Source organism: Platichthys flesus, chromosome 2, assembly GCF_949316205.1.
Source record: "Platichthys flesus chromosome 2, fPlaFle2.1, whole genome shotgun sequence".
NCBI lineage: Eukaryota > Metazoa > Chordata > Actinopteri > Pleuronectiformes > Pleuronectidae > Platichthys > Platichthys flesus.
Genome location: NC_084946.1, coordinates 25860250 through 25881471, shown reverse-complemented (window position 1 = coordinate 25881471; position 21222 = coordinate 25860250). Strand labels below are relative to the sequence as shown.

The following is a 21222-nucleotide window of genomic DNA, read 5'->3' as shown; positions in this document are numbered from 1 at the left end:
TATGTTCAGCTGAACTCCCAGAGGAGCATCTGACCTTTCTCTGGGATCTTTGTCAACAGGTTGATTTTAGGAGTGACTCCACCTTCTCTGGAAACTTCCACCGACCAATGAATGGACAGGACGCAGCTACGAATCAAAACAAACAAGGAAAAACTATTGGACACCAACAAATAAGAAAGCTGTCTCGGCTTATTTGTGAGGATATTAAATAGATTTAACTGCACATGGGTTGTATGTGTATGAAATATGAATAATTTACATGATAAATAAAGAGATGGTTATTTACCCAGGGAGCTCGGGGTGGTTCAAGGTCATGACCTCTGACCTGCAGCCTCCAGGGAGAGAGACAACGGAGGGGTACTTCTCCTGTGGAGAGTTTAGAACACATAAGTTCATACAGCTAGAATTCTGTCAACAGGTCTGATCTGGAGTCAGCTGGATCATTACAGGTCAAATAATGTTAAGGAGTTTCCTTTGGATCCTAAATAATAAATTATATTCTACAAAATGTTAAAAGATTTCTCTGTATTTCCTTTTTTTTAAGGACTGTTTGTTTTAGTTTGAACCAAATGACCAGTTCATTGTTTGGTCCCTTTCTTTGGGACCTGCCGTGTCAGAGGTGATTCCTGTTCCAGCTGTTTTTTAATCTTCTTTGACACTTCATGGTTTGGCCTCTGGGAGGCGCTACAGCATCTGTCTACCGACCTGAGGTCTGTCTCATTTCCTCCATGAAAACAAACACAAGCTTTTACATGTACAGACAAATCCGAGTGTAATGACTGTCATGAGGGAACCAGGAAACATCTGAGTCTCCATTTTGTTTTTCATCATGAGATAAAACCTTTGAGAAGTTTATGATACACGACAACAAACACGCATGCACACGCACGCACACACACACACACACACGTGTTTCTCCACATGGTTGGTTGATTTCTCAGAGAATAATTCATGGATCTTCATAAAGATCAGACATTTTTCAGGGACTGATGTTTGAGGGTGTGATCTGGTGCAGATCTGGATGTAGGGAACTTAAATGTGGTTTCATCAGGAGGTCAGGAGGCCAGGGGTCAGAGGTCGGACAGTTTTATAATCAAATGGATTTTACTGTCACCTTCTCATCCACCTCTAAACGTGTTGTTGAGCAGAAACCTGTTTTTCCCATGAAGCTTTTCTCTCTGACACTGAAGCGGGATGTTTATTCTCGAGTGACCTCTGACCTCCGTCCTGCTTCTTCTCCTCGTTCTGAGACATTTTTCTGTAACTGAAGTCAAAGTCGTCTCAGTGTTTTTCTCTCCGCTCTCCGACATGTGGGCATTTCACTTCTTCCCGTTGGCTTTTCAGTCTTTCTTGGTTTATCCTTCAGCTTGTTGGCCGTGTCCTCCCTCCAACAGGAAGACAGATGTCTGACCTGTCTCTCTCTCTCTCTCTCTCTCTCCCTTTCTGTCTGTCTGAAACTCTCTCTCTCTCTCGCTCCCTCTCTCTCTTTCACTTGGTCTCAGCTGCAGTACAAATCCTGGCTTCCCTTCACAGCTCTGTTAGCCTGCTATGCTCTACACAACTGTTCCATGCTCTGAGACAAGCCGAGGCTCACTCACACACACACACACACACACACACACACACACACTTACTGTATCATCTCACAGAGACACAAACGCACACACACACACACACACATCTCCTGGAGCTCCTGCAGAACCAGAAGAAGAGAAAAGAGGCTGGAAGAATTTGGCCTAAAGTCCCGCAGCCGCCTTCAAACTGCTGGTAATGTAGAGTTAATGTCCGTCTGTCTGTCCGTCCCCGGCTCCTCCCCCTGTCTGTCTGTCTCTCCGTCTGTCTTTTCGTGATTTGTCAACATCTGTGTCTGTTGCTGCTGTAGAATTTCTCCTTCACAGATCCAGAAGAAAGAAAAACCCAGAATGCTTTTACCCTCGATTAACAGGATCTAACGTCTCGTCCGTTTGACGTAGGAACAGAATCTAATCGTTTCACTTCTAGAATACTTTCACTGATTTAGATCTCTCCCCCAAAAAATCCCCCTCCGCTCCCTGAGGATGTTCTGCTGCGTTTCACAACATGAGCTGTGAGTCAATACGATGTTCGGAGAGATTGGGAGAGAAGATCTGATCCAGAGAAAACATCTTCAGGGTTTCCCGTAATTTTAAATGACCTGAAATCCATCCAGTCAACTGCAGCTGTTTATGAAACTGAAAAGCAAAACTCGAGAGACTCAGCTTCAGTTTCCTTTTCACCAGTTTGCACACAGAGGATGAGGAGGCTGTTGAATCAGAATCGAGGGGAAAGATAGAAAACGGGTTTTGGATCAGAAACAGTCGAGTGACGTCTCGTTTCCTTCAGGACGTAAAATTTCTCCTGACTGACGTCGACTGGAAACACATGAGGAGTGTTTGTCTCCTCAGGTTCATCCTGGTCTGTTCATAGTAAACAAAGGATGACATGACTGAGTGTTTATCACCCCCTGGTGGCTGGCTGCGGTATCAGTCATAAGTCCCGCCTCTACCATGTTAACACACGGGACATGGACCAAACTAAAAAGTCTAAATATAAGTCAAATGATTTGTTCGGTCTTTTTAGGTATTTGTCTCTGATATGTTTGGTTTTAATGAGACACATAGAAACAGAGAACAGGATTTTCATATAGATTCAAAGTCTAAACACAAATATTAAAAAAATATTAGACTGGTTTGTTTTGGAAACGTTGAACAGTGTTTTTAAAATCAATTTTACAAAAATTTTAACAGAGCTTCAATCAGTCAAACTTCAGTGAACTTACATCTGAAGAAAATGAAAATGTTATGACCCTAAGAGAAATACAGAAAATTAAACCAGTGATTTAAAAAGTCACACTTTGAGAAAAATGGCAAAGAATAACAGATAAAAATTCCCTTTAAGTCTTTGTAAGTTTTTCCTTTGGTCCAGTTATTGCGTGAAATACTGAAGTAGGAAACAGAGCAGTAGAAACACACACACACAGACACACACACTCGTCTCCAGGTTATTTTTATCTCCTCCTGTTGCTGCTGGAAGTCTCTCCGTCTGAGCCTGCTCATCCAGAAACTGAAGAGCTGGATATTTTTCCATTTCTCTTCCCTCCCTCCTGTTCTCCCCCCCCCCCCCCCCCCCTCTCTCTGATATCTGGCTTGTGATTGGCTGGTGGTGAATAGAGGAGGGAGGGTCTGAGAGCTGTTCAGAGACGTCCAGTCTGTGGAGCAGCACACTTTCGTTTTGTTCCGTCCAGAGAAAATAAAAAAGTGAATGATTAAAAGAGTGTGTGGGTGGATGTCATGGAAGAGAGCCTCCTAATGACATGATGGTTAACGTGTGCTCTGGAAAAACCATCATGGGACCTCCACTCTTCCTCTGGTTAACTATTTAATATCAAAGTGCTTTAGTAGATAATCACTTCTCCTACGCTTCATTAACACCTCAACCCGTTTCTGTGGACTCACAGTACAGAGCACTAACACTTACTAACACGTATTTGTGTTATTATGTCACACAAAGCTCAGAGAAGAACTCCCACAATGGAAGCGTCACTTTACAGATCCAGCTCAGACTGTAACAAAACGAATAGAGGAGGATGACGAGCAGCAAAGGGCATGAGCTTGATTTGAAAACAGGCCACTGCAGTCTCAGCTCGACCTTGACCTTTGACACATGACATACATGACACACTGTGACACATGACACACTGTGACACACTGTGACACACTGTGGTGCCCCCGGAGCAGCGTTCCTGTTCAGCTGTTGGCTCTGAAACAGAAGCCTCCTGTTGAGACACTCCTGCTGTTTACAATGTTGAAATAAGAACAACTATAATACATGTTTAGTTTTCACACCAGACATGTGCAGAGAAAAGACCCATACATGTCAATGAGTGTAGATGAGATGTTTGCAGCTGTGATATAAAACATCTCCTACAGACCAACGTATTTATTAGATCAACAGGATTAATGTGAACTCCTGTTTGTGGCCACACGAGGGAACCAGCTGTTAACACCTGATGAAGCAGCTGGGGCCTGATCCACATCCAGCTGTTTCCAGCAAACACAGAACAGCAGCATCTTCTCCACCTGATGATCAACATCCAATCCAATGTTCTCTCTCTCCTCTGAGCTCGGGGTGATCTACTCCAACATCTGGATCCAGATGTGTTCCACTGTGTTCACAGTCAAAAGCTGCAACTGGTGAAAGCTCATTATCTGGTTTCAGACCAACAAGTATCAGCAATAAATAAACAAGCAGCCTCAAAGACTGGAGGTTTCCATCAGGCTCCTCTGGGCTCCGAGCCAACAGATCACACAATCCTATGATTTAACACCCCCATCATGCACTGGGGCAAAGCAACACAACATGTATTACTGTTATTGTGTTTGATACAGAGAACTGGTTCAATCTGCTGCATTCAGAGGACAAAACTATCAGGTGTGTGAAGGTGTGTGTTAGTGTTAGAGCTCTGCTTTAATAATGACAGGACTGCTGCGAATAGACCAGTCATTACACACGCACAGACACACACACAGACACACACACACACACACACACAGGGAACCAGCCATTAGGACCCCAGCACACGGCTATATGAGGATGAGCAGCAGCAGTGACAGCTCTTTTTGTCAGAGAAGCTGCTGCAGGTAAAAACCTCTTTCTGTGCTCTGTTGCTCTGCGGCTGGAGAAAGAACGTGGATGTGTGTTTACTTTCACCTGTTTATCTGCTGGTTTCTACAGTAGAGTGGTGCTGAGGGGAGAGAGATGGGAACATTGGTGGTTTCGTGCTCAGTGGCTCCCAATGTTTCTGAACTTGATTCTCAACCAAAGACAATGGGACAACTAACTGTTTTATCTTTTACTTTTGTTTTTAATGCATCTTATCAAGCTGCTGAGGAACCAGTCCAGGGTTCGGTGTTGAGCCCATTTCTTATTGGGTGCAGACAGAAATGTGTTTGTAGCGTAAACTATCGGAGACTGTGACCAGATTTAACTCTGAGGAGCTTCCTCTGTCAAGAGAAAAGTAGATCTGTGGTGTTTGGACCTTGTTCAGAATTGTATCAGGATGGTGGAGGCCTCAGTGTTGGTTTAAGTTTCTGTGCTGCTCTGCAGGGATGAGGTGGTGGCTGGTGGTGGCCAGCTTGTGGCTATTGGTGGCCCTGACCATCCCTGACACCCAGGCCAGGAACCTTCGCAAGGATGGTGAGAACCGCCACGGGAAGAGGAAGAGGAGTGGACAGGGTAAGACTCAGTCTCATTCAAAAAAGAAACATACAAATATCCTTGTTACCCATCTTACAGTAAGATGGGTTGACTTCTATCAGTGTCATCTCTGTGCGTCTACCTGATTTACATGGATGTGGTTTGTTGAGTAGATGTAGGACTAGATTAAAACTGAAATGTAAGGAGGAGACGTTTGAGGAGCATCTCAAAGATCCTCAACTCATATGAGCTCGTTGTTAGAAGTTTCTAGATCCATGATGCAGATTAACAGTGAAACCACAATGTGTTGCAGGTCACGGGCACGCCAGAGCAGGAAGCTCCAGACCTGTGAAGATCAGACTGGTCCCCGGTCCCACTGTCCCAGTAGAACCAGGAAACCACCAAGGACACACTCTGTTCCTACAGCCCTACAGGAACATTCAGGAACAGCACTCCAGCTACAACGTTATCCCAGGTCAGTGCCTCAGGTTTAACTCAGGTGAACGACCCTGTGACCCAGGTTCAACACAGGTCAGTGCCTCAGGTTTAACTCAGGTCAACGACCCTGTGACCCAGGTTCAACCCAGGTCAGTGACTCAGGTTTAACTCAGGTCAATTACCCTGTGACCCAGGTTCAACCTCATAAATGTCCAATGACAATGAGGTAACGGATTTCCTTATGTTCTGTTGGTCTGCGCAATTTTCAAAAGTCTGTTAATTTCCAGTCATCAAATCATTTGTTTCATTCATCCAACCGTCAGAGACTATTTACAACTTCAAGTGAATAATCCTCGAAAAGACGGTTTTAATTTAGAGGATAAAAACATGTAGATTTAAAGACACTAACTCTGCAGCACATAAACTATTAATTATTGTGTTTGTGTGTTGATGTGTGAACCTACATGACGAACACAGAACTCTGACATGACGAATGACACAAGAGTTTTCCAGTCAATGAAATCTCAGAGCAGTAAAATAAAGTGAATAAAACACTTGAACGTGTGAGTGCAGTCGGAGACGAGTTCAGCCTGGAGGCTCCGTCCTGCTCCCGTAAGGAAGGAGCTTGTTATTACAGCTCAGTAACTTAATGTCACATCATCACATTCCGACCAGAACAGAAGGGAAAACCATCAGAGGGGAAAAAGAGCTCCAACAACCCCCCCCTCCCCCCCACTGAGACGAGAACAGAACCTCAGAGCCACGTGGAGCCTTTGGGTTTCAAACAATAAAACCAGCATCAGACGGTCGGTGGCGACAGTTTGTTCCTGGGAAATCAGAACTGTTTGTTTCGGTTGAAACACGAGAACATGTTTTGCTTTGTTCTCAGAGTCGCAGACACAAACCGACTCGAGTGAAACAACCAAACAGACCAGAGTTCAGTTTACACACGAAACAGAAAACTCACAGATGGGTCGCAGCACCGACTCGACTTCTCCTGAGACGTTCTGACGCTTTGAGAGAAATGTTTGATTTGCTTTGTTTTGTGGAAAGTGAAAAGTTTGTGCAGTCACTGAGGCAACCAATCAACTGCTTGAGCGTTAAACAATCAATCCTTCATCGTGGAAAGATCCTGACGACACCAACGTTAACAAACAAGCTTTTCGTTCCTGAGCTTTCTACCTTATCTCCGTCTTCATCTGCAGATGGAGTTTACTGCTCAGCGGCCAAAACACACGGTTCATAAACCGGTCAAGTGTGGAACAGATCCATTTGTCAAGATGCATTTCAATCAGGGGGGTTTTCTAAATTCCCCAAACTTTATTCAAGAAAAATGTTCGGACCACCAAATATAACTTATTGCAATTATTGAAATCCGTATCTAGACACCTATTTATTGTTATCATAGCTGAGTTTTCCATAGTGAAATAAATTCTTTATAAAGTCATAGTTATTATATCATACTATACCTGTTAATACTGTACTATTCCATATATATTTGCTACTGTACATATCTATTTATTCACATTCCACTTTAAATACGCACAATACTCTGCACTTTACTGCCTTTTTTGCACTTCTGGTTAGATGCTAAACTGCATTTCGTTGTATAAGTACTTGTACTGTGCAATGACAATAAAGTTGAATCTAATCTAATCTAATTTACACAAGGTTATATTATCTAATGTTGATACTAGATATTTGAGTTCTGCCTGACATCCAAAATATAAAGATTTTCAAGTTTAAAAAGAAATAAAACCAAAGAAAATGCTTCAAATCCGGACAGAAAAGCTGGGAAATACGGACGATAGATGTTTTTGCTCAAGAGATTATGAATTTATTATTAAAACTATTAATCCGCACGTCCAGTAGTTTCCCAGCAAAGTAAAACTATACACTCCTCACTGTAGGATGATCGTACCACAGCAGATTTCGAATTGTCGCCGTATTATTTAAACAAAACCTGCAATTTACAAGACAATGAAAAGCAAGAGCTCCGACGGCAAGACAATATTTTCTAGAGAAAAGAAAAGCTTTAAAGTATGAGTGCTCCAGAGATGACAGGGCGACAGTCACAGTAGAGACGACACAGTGTTTAAGAGAAATAGCCTGAGCCTCTTAACTACCTGTGTTTCCTATAGACCTGACAAAGAGCATACCATTAGAAAGGATAGATGACAGACAGGACCCACTCACACTAGACACAAAGAGCCTCTTCCTGCTGTATCATAGTGGTTTACGGCCTCTCTGACTGACTCACTCCCAGTCACGAGCGCGGCCGGGCCCGGATCTGATGTTGAAAGGTGAAGTTAATGCAGAGGGAGGAGTGGAAACACTACAAATCACTGCTTTGCCTGGTTCTGATGCTAAAGTACAAGCTTTAGATTCGACTAGACCTACACAGCAATTACTGCAGCGGGGCCTGCTGCTGCTGCTGAGGGGGGAGGGGGACAGGGTCTGCATGTTGTGACCCACAGGTTGCTGTGTCGAATTTGCTTTGTTCTGGACACGTGCATCACCTCCCACCTCTGATTCACTCAGTGACTGAAATGGGTTCCGTGTTGCAGTTCGTCCACAGCTGTTGCCTCAGATGCAAAGACGGCAAATTCATGCAAAGACTTGCAGGTGGAAATAAGAAAAAGAGACGTCATCTTGTGTAGGTAACTGTACAGCAGGGGCGGCTGGGGCTGAGGGGTAGAGCGGTCGTCCTCCAACCTGAAGGTCGGCAGTTTGATCCCCAGTCTTCCCCATCTGCATGCCGAAGTGTCGTTTGGCGAGATGCTGAACCCCAGAGTCGCCCCGCACAGAACAACAAAAGTGCCGCTAATAGATGCTCTGTATGAAAGTGTGAATGTAAAACTGTACTGTAAAGAGCTTTGAGTGGTCATCAAGACTAGAAAAGCTCTATATAAATACAAAACCATTTACCACTTACAACAAAAACTACTTTCAACACAAAAAGTACAAAATGCATCTGCTTCATTTGAAACTTCCGAGCTGCGCAACAAAAGACACTGGGTGGATATGATCCTCACCTCAGATTGGTTAGGGCAAAAATACCCCCTGAGATAAACACTGTGACAGAGTGAATAAGAAGGAAAATGAAAATAGAAATGAACTTTAACACGTTTACAGCGATTTATTTATTAAAATGGCATCCAGGGGGCGTCATCACAGGCAAATGTCTTACTGCTCTCTCCGTCTCTTTTCAGACACAAAACCAAGAAAATCTATTCAAAATGTAAAAGGGTAGGCAGAAATAATTAGCTCTATGTTTGACAAGTTGTGGTTTGTGGGACAAAAATAAGTCTCATAATTCTGTAGTGATAGTGGGAAGTCAGCTGTCCACAGTCAGTCCAGATTAAACAGGTCTGCAAACAGTGGCTGAACATCATTAAATATCAAAACGGAATCAGACCAACATTTTGCAGCGTTTCTTGATTCTTTCCAGGTGAACACACGACCACAAACGGCTTCAGGCTGACAGGAGAACTTCATTCAATGAGACGCAGCAGCACATCTGGATCTATACCTCACTCACTGAAGTAAAGTCCACTGTCATGTGACTGGCTGCAGGCTTCATTCTTTTGTTTACTCAAACCAAACGTCCACTTTCCACATCTGCCCAGTTGCAGAAACAACTCAAACTTTGCTATGTGTCCATGTTGGTGACGTCTGATACACTGAAACTCCAAATATTATGACCATGCAACCATATGAATACTGACTGTGGCAGGATATGAGAGATATTTATATAATTATTAATTTTGTGTTTCAGATATTTTCCACATCAGGCTGGTCTCCGCTGCCGTAATGCAGATGAAAAATATTTCTGCTTTTCAAGCTTTAAGACAAATTATATACAGAAGATTTATCTAGAAAAGAGACATAATCAACAGATCTAAACTATAATGACGAACTGAACTGACTGTTGTATGTTTGTGTGTGTGTGTGTGTGTGTGTGTGTGTGTGTGTGTGTGTTGTTTCAGGTAAGCAGGGCCAGTGTGTGTACCAGGGTCTGACCATGTTCGACCAGGCCGTCTGGTCCCCGAAGCCGTGTGTGACGTGTCTGTGCACCGGAGGGCAGGTGGTCTGTGACGAGATCACATGTCCCACAATGCACTGCCACTTCCCCTTCACCCCCGCTGGGGAGTGCTGCCCCGTCTGCATGGAGCCAGGTAGAAACACAACATGTGGTAACGCCATGGTGCAACATCCAGAGAAATCAGAGATGGAAAAAGTTTCAGGAGCAACTTTTGAACGGTTTAATTCTTTCAGCACTTTACGTTATACAAACCTAAAATTTACTTTTACAGGAAAATACTAATATATTGTATATTCTTGTAACTAATAGGAGAATTAACTTAACTTCCTCACTAGTAAACCTGTGTTAGGAGTCAGTGTTGATTTAATCAAACAGTAAATGTTACATTTCTGAGATGAAACACTTTTCAACTCCTCATTTCCATCTCTGAGGCCTCAGCATGTTGCCGTCAGTTTCCATCATGGCTTTAAAAATGTGGTTTGCACATTTTGGGTCATCAACGCACATGTTGTGATGCATTTAATACGTCTGTATGTTGGGAGATGACGCACGGATGACTACAGATCTACATTCAAAACCAAATCAGAATTTGGAATAGTTAAAAAGTGCAAAGCACAAATCAGAAATGTCTTAAATAACAATATTGTTCTTCAGAGTTAAGAAAGGAAAAAGTATCTTGACCATATCTTGTAATAATGTCTTAACTAAACTATACTTTTAACCTTGTTGGTTGATTTGTAAGGATTGAGTTTGGTTATTGAACAGTTGTGACCTGGTTATGTAGCTTTCCCAGTTTATTCATTTAAAAGACTTTGGTCATGATCATGTGAAATGATTTTATTTAATTAGATTTAGATTCCGTAGCAGCTAACGCCAACATCAGCTAATGTTGTTATTATCTATTAACCGTTAGTAATAGATGAACTTTACCTGACTGTGGCAGTACAGGTAGAGTTAAGTGGGATTTGATCCAGACTGGTCTACAGCAGCCGTCTGCTCTGTAGCTTCAACAAGCTGGACTTGTGCCTGTCTGTGTGGTCAAATATGGGCGTCTGTCTGTCTGCAGCACTAACACACAGCCGTCTGTCTGTCCACCTCCTGTCTGTGTGTCCCACTGTCCCTGTCTGCGCTCGCCACCTGTCATCTGTCCTTCTCCTTTAGTTTCCCTTATCTTTTCTACATTTACTTCCTCTCCTGTCTCTCGCTCTACTCTCCTATTTCCATCCCTTTCTTTTCTCCCTTTCTTTCTTTGCTGTCACCTTTTTCTTTCTTCTCAAACAACTCCTGCCTCCTGCCGCCTCCTGCTATCCGATTGGCCGCCCCGCACCCCCTCGCACCCACCCTAGACCCTGACCTCAGCCTTGACCTTTCTGGTGACTCCCCAGTTCCAAGTGACCCCAGCCAGCCAGTGACCCCGCTGACTCAGGAGGAGATCAGGCGAATTATCTGGCGAGAGGAAGAGGAGCATCGCGAGGAGGAGGAGCGCCTGAGGAAGAAGGATGAGGCAAGGAAGAAGAGGAGGAAGCTGAGGAAGGAGCAGGAAGAGAAACAGAGAAAGATAGTGGAGGAGAGGAGGAGGAAGGAGCAGGAGGCCCTGAGGTTGCAGGTGGAGAAGGAGGAAGCAGAGTGGAGGAGGCAGATAGAGGAGATGAAGAGGCAGGAGGATGAGCTGAGGAGACTGGAGGAGGAAGACAGGAAGCAGAAGGAAGCAGCAGAGAGAGAAGCAAGGGAGAAAGAAAGAAAGCTAGAGGAAAAGAGGAGGAGGCAGGAGGAGATCCTGAGGGAGGAACTTCTGGCTCTGGCCGAGGAGGAGGAAGAGGAGCACCAGGAGGAGGCAGATGAGGAGGTGTGGCTGAGAGGAGACGTCTTTCAGATGCTCCCAAAAGAACCAGAAGAACCAGAAGAACCAGATCTCATCCCTGCTCCAATCCCAAGACCCCCTGCTGCGACGGAGGATGAGCTATATGAGGTGGAGGCAGTGGAGGAGGAGAGGGAGGAGGAATGGGAGGAGAGGGAGGTGGAGGTGGGACCGAACAGAGGAGGCCTCCCTCCAGGCTGCGACATTTCTGATGTCACTGTGACATGTGAGAACGCCAAACTCATCCACTTTCCTCCTCTGTCCATTCCCGAGCTCAAATCTCTGAGTCTGGAAGGTGAGTCCGCTCCACGACACCACGAGGAGCTGAAACACACAGCAGCTCCGAGGAGAACCGATCATTTCAAAAACACTCCACAGTATTTCACAGAATCCAAATCCAGAACTGAATCTCATACTCTATAGATTTAGACTTTAAACTAGAATTGCACTCAGTGGATGCACACCTCCGACATCAGGCCACAACAGGCCCCTTAAATTCAATCAAGCTTCAGTAATGTTTCCTCTCTTATCTGAGAGATCCGATCACAAGTGGTCAGCACTAAGGTCAGGTCAAATACATTATGAGATCCAGTCCCTCTCACTGGAGGAAACTATGGATTCAACGTTGCTGAATGTAAAACGAGAGATTCTTACTCCACACACTGATCTGATGCAATCGACTAATCGTTTCACCAGAGAACAGAAACCGCTCATTCCGTCTGAAAACACAAACACACGCTCCACTTGTGATTAGGATTTATAGAGTTGTATCGCTGCGTTTACCTCACATATTATCTTTGGCTGAGTTCAGACTTGCAGGCAGGACATTAGGCAGACAGCCAGCTTCACCATGCAGCATTAACATTATTTATGTCCTTTAAAATGACAAAACTGAGGTTATCGCCGACCACGAGTGAGGAGCTGCAACCTGATTCCTCTCGCAAGTTGCAAGGAGAGATAAATATCCAGTGAGAGATGAGGTCGACTTGCAGCAACTCCAGGAACTTAAAACTAAGAATACAAAAAAAAAAATAAACCTGCGACTGATACACACTGCAGTGTTTACTGTAAACTAACTGAAAATGTTCTGACCAGGAAACAACATCAGCAGCATCCCAGCAGGAGCCTTCAATGGCATCCCCAACCTGGAGTGGATCAACCTGAAGAAAAACAAACTCACCTCAGCCGGCATTGATGCCAGAGCCTTCACAGTAAGATGAACTAGCACACTGAAGACCAATGCTTCCCTTCAGAATAAAAGCCAATTTATTTCCCCCCAGTAATCTGTCTGCCACTTGATATAAAGCGATGCAGTCCATCAGATAGAAAGTTCATGAGTACAAAAGGATGGGCGAGTATTTATCAATTCATCATGTTCAGTATGAAAGAGGGAGGCTGGAGTTCTGCAAACATCCCCATCACAGACCTCCCAGTATCCCCAGTACCTACAGTGTATGTGTTTGTCTCAGGGCCTGAAGATGCTGAGTCGTCTCTACCTGGACGGGAACCTGCTGGAAGCCGTGCCCTCTGCCCTCCCCCCCTCCCTGCAGGAGCTGAAGATCAGCGAGAACAAACTGAGGAGGATCGATGAGAACAGCTTCCGAGGTTCTGATAGAGCGTCGCCTACTGACGTCACTGTTAATGTCTTTTATTTATGTGATTTGTTTTAAATTTGACAGGTGACTTATTTCCAGCTGAGCAGAATACATCTATATTTGTTTTATCTTCAAAGATATGAGCAACCTGGTGATTCTGGAGCTGGAAGGAAATCTGTTGAGTGAGAGCAACGTGGATCCTCTGGGCTTCACTCCCCTAATCCAGCTCTCCTACCTCAGACTGGGAAGAAACCACTTCCGCACCATACCACAGGGGCTTCCTCCTTCACTGCTGGTATGAAGTTAGATCTGTTTACACGACCATCTCTCCTCATGCCTCACACAACCAGGCATTTGATTTCCTTTAGAAACTTTAACCGTGGCTCAACCTGCCTCGGACTCCAGGACTCATTGTGAACTTTAAAAAATATACATGGACTATAAATGTCAGAGGGTCCATCAATATCCTGGCAGGCTGATACAAACCGAAGCTCACATATCTTTTCCACGTCTCTAGACATGTGATTGACTTTGTGAACAGCCAGTTAAAGTGGAGCCTTGAGAATCTCTGGGCCTTTTGAACATCAGTTGGTAGAAATAGGTGAATAACTCAATAAATGAATCTTAATTAGATATCTCATCAGGTTGAGTCACATCCTCAGAGGCCGTCTGAGGAACTGGCAGCGTTCAGACTTAAAGTTTGCTGACGCATCAGTATTTCCTTCTTGGCTCCAATGTTTAAGACTTTACTCCACTGAGTAAACTCAGCCTCTACCTGTGGGAAACCAGACCGCCCAACCTGTAATTATGGCCTCTGGTTAACCACAGAACTCCAGCAACATGCTGCTGCTGTAAATCCACCTTAAAACCAACTTCATGTGACGACTTTGGACAGTTGCTACACGCTGTGAATCCAAAATACCACAACTCTTTGTGGTCATTAGTTCTGGAGATCATGATCTACCTTTAGTAGCTGTAACTTTCAAACACTTCCACTCCAACACAAGTACAGCCAGGAGGGATCACGATGTTTGTTTGTAAGCAGGATTACTACTCAACCGATTTACATGAAGGTTTGTGGAGGGACCTATAAAACTTTAGTGCAGCTCCAGATCAGAAGGCGGCTCCAGGAATCTTTTTTTCACTTTCTCTAATACTGTGAGGGCGTTGTTTACAATTTACCAATAGTTAAATTGATTGATATTTATGAGTCTGTACAATTTGGAGCAGGTCAACAATAAAAATGTGGATCTAGTGAATTTAAAGTTGGTTTCACAAGGAGACTGCTGGTGCTTGGCGGAGGTTTGAACTCTAATGAGAGAGATTCTACTCATGATAATTTAAAGACGAGGGTTAAGATAGATATGACAGTTTACAGATTAAATAGACAGAAACTCATCATGTGTCTGTATATGTCTGTAGTAAACAGCTTCCAGCAAAAACTGAAGCTGAATGCAGTTTTATAACCTTTGACCTGAAACTGTCTCATTATGTCACAAACCTTTCTGCTAGAAGACGAAGCTGTTTAATTACAAACTCATAAACACCCAAATGGTTGTTTTTATATTGGTCTAATTAAAAAGTGAAAATGAATGAGATAATAAAATCCAACCATAATTCTGACACTAAACTCCAGTCATTATTCCAGTATTTAACACCCAACTCGGTGCAGGCGTGGGCCAGACAACCAATCACCTCTTAGAGTTTTCAGATTCAATCGAAGGACAGATACAAGAGATTTAATCAAGATTTTCATCAATTTCTGTTTAATTAACACATGGATCTTGATTTAGGAAATAGCTGTTGACATGAGTTTGTGTAACTTGGTGCTGATAATCAGTCTACGTTTCTTTTTCCAATACAAGAGCTAGACATGCAGGAGGATTGTAGTTGAGCTAAAGACTTTCTAGCTGTTAATGAGTTCCCCCCATTATCTAAACTCTTTGTTTCACGACTGCCTGCTGTACAGGAGCTGTACTTGGAGAACAACCTGATTGAGGAAATCTCTGAGACAGTTTTTAATCAGACCAGAAATCTGAACGTGGTTTCTCTGAGACACAACAGGCTGGATGAGACCAGAATCGCCCCGATGGCTTGGATCAACCACAGGTACAACAGAGCAAGATATGTCACAATTACCCAATCTGCTTTTTATACCTTATTATTCCAACTACAACTAAACCTCCCCTCATCTTCCTTCTCTGCAGGAATATTGAGTCCATCGACCTTTCTAATAACCAGCTCTACCTGGTTCCGTCCTACCTGCCCAGATCGCTGGTCCATCTCGTGCTGGTGGGGAACAACATCGAGAGGATACCTGGTCGGTGGAAACTCTTTATGCACATCTGGATGATATGATATGATATCTAGCAGATGGGTTGTGTTGGTAGATAGCTGGAGGATTTCCTCATCAATCTTTGGGGAACAGCTGGATTTATTTGGAGGCACTTAACAAGCTCAAAGTGGTTTTCAAACCTGATGCTTTTAGAGCTTTATTTGATAAATATTTGATTTGTGGTATGATGATCTGCTATGACGACATCAGGGAATAAAGGAATAGATAATAAACTTTATAGCTTTAACGTTTTCCTCTGCAGGAAATATCTAAATCTAATATACTGTGTGTTGAGTCTCCTCCTGCTTCGGTAACAAGCTCCTGGAACCAAATTGCTAAGGAAATGATACTTAATCAAGGCTCCAGGCACTTTCAGGGGTTTGCTGCGATCACATTATAAGAAGGACAAAGATAGAAGCAACCATTTTAACTACTGCACCTGCACAGAGCAGGACATCCAACACTTTAAACAGAATAACGAGGGACGTGAGCTGGACAAGCCAACACGTGCAGGGATGTGGTAAAAGAAGGGAGCTGGAGGCAGCAATTCACAAGGGCTGTGGAAGAGAAACTACCAAGTGCCTTTATGGACTTGGATGATAATTTTAAACCAATTGACTTGCTCCAGCCACAGCAGACTCTGGATTCTACAGTGGAATCTTATCTTAATAAAACACAAATACAAACAAATATATCAAACTCAGATTAAGAATATTAAGACATTTTGTGACTAGTAAAAAGTTAATAATAAAGCATATTTTCTGCATTATTTATCCTGTAAATTACAAGTTATCACATCTGTGCAAATCAGCAAATATTAACATAAACATAAAATATGTCTGTAAAGTGTCAGTTTTAGCCGATAAATCAGTCGGACTCGAATCAAGATGACAATTATCAAGAGTATAATGAAAGTTACACTTTCCTTCCCCCCCACAGGCTACGTCTTCGCCCACATGGACCCCGGGTTAGAGTATCTCTACCTCTCCTACAACAAATTGGACGGGGAAGGGATCGAACCCGAGTCCTTCTTCGGCTCATATCACTCCATGGTGGAGCTGTGTCTGGATCACAACCAGCTCCTGGCCGTGCCATCCGGCATCAACGAGATGACCAACGTGCACTTCATCAGACTCAACAACAACAGGATCAGGTAAGAACACGACATCCATGAAAAATGATCTGATACGAGTTCAAGGATTTCAAGATAACGACTTTCTGGGAATACATCTTGTGTTTTCCCAGGATTCCACAAATTCCTCACCATAAACAATTAAAAATCTCTAAATATATTGATATTACTCTAATGTTACTCTTTTGTATTCACTGCAATTATGCATTTTTATTTGCTAACATGGTTGAGCCGTGGTTTGTATGTTCCACCTCTGTCTTTATGGAATTACGTCTTCCTCCCACAGTCCAAACCATGCAGATTGGGGTTGACTGTACTTAAATTGTCTGTAGGTGTGAATGTGAGAGTGAATGGAGGTTTGTCTCTGTATATCGGTCCCTGTGACACACTGGTGACCAGTCCAGGGTGCAAACCGCCCCTCATTCACTTTCAGCTGGGATTGGCTCCAGCCCCTACAACCCTCAAAGGATCAGCGTTGCAGCAGATCTGACATTTTGCAATATTTTCCAAACTAAACCGAATATTCTAAATCATTTTTAAATCATAACCTCTAACGAGTGCATGTTTGAGGTGTGAGTGGTTCTACAGGAGTGTATAATTGTCTAACAGGTGACCTGAGTTCATTCTGTTTGGCGTAAGAGAAACAATCCTTCTCCTGTAGCTCATGTTTCTGAGCCGTTTCCATGGTTTGATGAACACAGCAACTGTAATTTTTAACGTTGAACAATTGGGTGATGATCTGCACCTGATGTCTGAGTGGTGCATGCTGTTCTGCTCTCTCATCTTGGAGGAAACCCAAAGACCTGATTAAGACAGTTAGTTGGACAGACTCGCTCTCTGGTCTCTATTGACAGATGTGTTTTCCACAAGTTCAGTCTAAACAGAGATTTTCCTCTGAATTGCTAAATTAGATTTTAGCATGACAAGTAACTGGAAGAAACGGCTACAGCTTCAGTTAATGACTTTTCAGTGTTGAGTTAGAGTTGAGTAATAGTGTTAATTATTTTTTGGAGAAGGCGTCTCAGTTCTCAGAGAAGACAAAAATTCAAACACAGAGGTTCATGAAGGTATTTTTTTTCCTCTCTTGGTGAGAATTATAAGGAAATACCAGGATCTCAGTTTCAAAGATTTTTCATATATCCATCCATTATTTCCAAAATGCATATCCTGTTCAGGAACTGGACGCCATCCCAGGATACACGCTCTTTAGTCTATGGTCTTTAGTGTCCCCTCCCAATGGATTTATACCTGAAGGAATCCCATTGATCATTAAGCCTGGAGCCTATAATTTCGGTCCCTTATTTGACCAGTTCAAGCTAATTCCTGAGATTTGGGAGCCTACTGTGCAATAACATTGGGAAGTTCTGGTATCAATTATTCACCAACTACAAATATATGACCCAAGTTTAAAGATAAACAGAGTTCACGGTCAATTAGAGTAGCAAACGACAATCCAACCAGGTTACTAAAGACAGTGTGATCCTTTAAGTCGACACAATCCTTTTAATACCAACAATAAAAAGTCTGTAAACAGATTAGAGCCTGAGCGACTGACTCATTCATCACAGCCTGCCAGACGATATTAAAGCTCATCGCTCATTCAGCGAACAGTCGTCTTGACAATAAGAAACAAAACAAGTGTCTGGCAGTCTCCTCTGAATCTCCTCATTGCCCTCTCACAGGTCCATGCACAGCACACACTTCAACCAGGCTGTGGTATTTACATTAAGTAGCATAACCACTGAAGAAGCACTGTACTGGGCTCCGGCTCCACGGCCAACATGGCTGACACGCCAGGTGGGAAACTGGAATCAGCCGGCAGAGCAACACTGCAGATACTTTTTAACATATGTGGTGCAGGACAAGAAAAAACAATAAGTGTCAGTAGATATTAGAGAATTTAAACTTTGAAAGGGTTACTACAGATGGACTGAGGAGTCATGGACTGAGGGGACATGGACTATGCACTAGAACGTTTCTGGTTCCTGACTCCTGTTCTCCGGAGGGTAAAAAAGGGTAAACTGGTGTATACTTAAGTGTGGTTGTATTGTTTGTGTTAAATCTTTCTGTCTTGGACTGATGAACAGCCACTTAAGGAATCGGGCCATCAGAACGAATGATTAATCAACAATAAAGAAAATGTTTTGTTAATTAGAGATCTAACAGCCTTTCGCTGCTTTGTCTTCAAGGAGCATCCGCGACGAAAGCATCTGTGACCCGAACCACAGCGGAGACTCCACCCTGGTGGCACTGAGGCTGGAGAACAACTACATCGACCCCCAGAAGGTCTCACCGTCGGCCTTCTCCTGCATCCGCGCCTCCTCCAGCGTGGTCTTAAAACCTCAGCAGACTGAGCGCCGGAGTCCACACAAACCCAAACACTAAAAGACATTTGTTTGTAAACCCTGAAACACAGGAATGAATATATTGGATTGTAATGTGCCACAAAGGACGTAGAAAGTCAAGATTAATGTCCTTCTTTAGCTTCCACTGCTGCTGCATGTTACTCAAACAACATTTCAAAATAATAAGAAAGCTACCCTCAGAAAGCCTCTCACATTAAAGTGTGATGTACAGACTGAACATGGAAATTTTGACATGTCTCAAAACAGTCACGGCTGATGTAATTTGGCTCGTCTCTATCGTCCTGTCCTTCTCTTGGACGAAATCCTTACAAGCTGCATAAAAGTACGATTTCCTTCTCGTCTGGCATTCACACAGTTTTTTTTTAAAGGTCCGGTAAATTGTCACCTGAATCCACTCAAATGAAGGAAGGTGACAGAACATGGTCAGACTTTAAACACATCTGTCTCCTTTCGGGAAATGTGAAACTCTCTCAAATGGAAAGAATCCCTGCCGCCATACACAGTAAAAAAGGAAAATGCTTATAAAGAAATGGAAAGAATTCTATGAAGTGATACCACAACCCCAACACATCATTTTTTAACAACCTCAGCACCTTCATGTTCTTGAGTAGTAAAACTGCATGTGTGCCTCATCCTTCAGGCTCAGTGTTCACGATTCAGAGGAGGTTCAAGGGAGCGCTGCTGGAGAGATGATCTGACGGAGGTGCACACGGGAGGTGCAGTGACACATCTGCTTAGAGACCTGATGCAGAATTTATTGGGAGTCTTTCCATATGTCGTAGGTTTTGAGTCATAGTTTAGCTTCAGAGTTTCACATGTGGACGGGACGCTACAATACTGAATGCATACATTGTCTGTAATTTGGTCATTTTGTGCTTTAACTATATTCCCAGTAGTAGCTGTTTCACTTCAGCCTGTTATACAGAGGGATGGTGGGTAAATTGGAGATACATCTACCTGTCCTCTATTCCCCCTTGTCTCTGGACTGAAGGACACTTTTCTGTAGGGTTGAGTATTCTTTGAGTTTTTTTCTAATTTATATAAGGGCTAAACTCTTCATAATTTGAAAAATGTACATTAATCTACACTACATAATCACATAATAAATAAAGCCTAATCCAACTACACTAATTCAACACTAAGTAACAGCTTCAGGAGACAACACAACTCAAGTGGCTCAGCTCCAGAATGTCTTCCTGCCACCAGGACCTCCCTTTACACAGAATTGTTCTCCAACGTTTGCTGCACGCCCTGGTGTTGGAATCCTTTTTACGTGGTTTCATTTAATGCTGAATGTTGTGATGAGCAGATCGTCTGCTGTCGAGCTTTGTGTGGATGTTGTGGTCTGAAGAGACAATCAATCAAACGCCTTTCACCTTCAGTTGTCTGTAAGAACTCCATAAGAGCTGAGCTGTGGGGGAACCGCTGGTTCCAGAGGTCTTTACCTCACTGTAAAATTTCCACTTCAGGGTTTTTTTTTTCCAGAGTTCCTCAGCACAGACAACACAAGGATCTCCTGGGTGGTGGAACTATACTTCAGCTCTTTAGCTCTAAGTTCATCTTTCAACCATGAACCTGTGTAACCGAGCTGCAGTGTAGTAATAAGCAAACAGGAGCTTTGACAGTGGATAAAAGAAGGGATCTGAACTCATGATGAGTAAATCCTTCATGTGTGTGCAGGGGAGATTAAATGCTCTTACTGTTGTAACTTTGCTTTACATTAAGAGGTTTTGTGTTATTACAAATAGCAGGACTGTTTGAATGATAAGCCCTTCACCTTGCTCTTGGTCAACTTGTCTAAGTAACATAACAACAGTTTCTACAATGTTATAATGTACAATAAACATCACTATGTTCCCAGTACTGCCTGGTTATGTGAATAAAAACCCTAGACACTATATAAAGATGTTATTACCACGGCTTTATTCTACGATCATTACTGTGCAGACTCCACATGATGCCAAAGGTGGGAACTACCAGGGATATTTAAGCTTTATTTTCATTCAATTGGAGAAAGTGTTCCGATGTGGAAAGTGGTCGGATTTCTAAATTAATAATGTAAAATGAAAATCATGGCAACAAAAGTAACGTACAAAACAAAGTTAAAGTTAAAACAAACCTAGGAAATGCACGTTTCAGTGAATCTCATCGTAAACTATGACCAAAGTCTGGGAACTGCTGTGAATGAGCACAACAACAGAAGTATTTGAATAACTGGTGAGTCAGAGGTCTGGAAGCC

The 21222-nt window shown here is 43.1% G+C and overlaps 2 protein-coding genes across 4 annotated transcripts in view; one reads left to right on the top strand and one right to left on the bottom strand.

Moving 5' to 3' along the window:
* The window catches only part of cenpp (centromere protein P), a 70573-nt gene that overhangs the window by 722 nt on the left and 48629 nt on the right, over positions 1-21222 (bottom strand). For both annotated transcript variants that reach the window (XM_062408343.1, XM_062408351.1), the window contains exons 7-8: positions 287-366; positions 35-126 (exon numbers count right to left, since the gene is read on the bottom strand). In XM_062408343.1, coding sequence (XP_062264327.1) covers positions 35-126; positions 287-366 — 172 coding nt within the window. The remainder of the gene's footprint in view (positions 1-34; positions 127-286; positions 367-21222) is intronic.
* ecm2 (extracellular matrix protein 2, female organ and adipocyte specific) lies at positions 1195-20843 on the top strand. Of its 2 annotated transcripts, none has more exons than XM_062408175.1 (12): positions 1195-1767; positions 5125-5253; positions 5528-5689; positions 9642-9830; positions 11083-11850; positions 12651-12766; positions 13025-13160; positions 13288-13445; positions 15120-15259; positions 15358-15470; positions 16425-16638; positions 18807-20843. In XM_062408175.1, exons 2-12 carry the CDS (start codon positions 5127-5129, stop codon positions 19000-19002), a joined length of 2319 nt encoding a protein of 772 aa, XP_062264159.1. In that variant the 5' UTR covers positions 1195-1767; positions 5125-5126; the 3' UTR covers positions 19003-20843. The 2 variants fall into 2 exon arrangements, with proteins under 2 accessions (XP_062264159.1, XP_062264150.1); XM_062408166.1 differs by having other exon boundaries at positions 1196-1767; positions 11044-11850.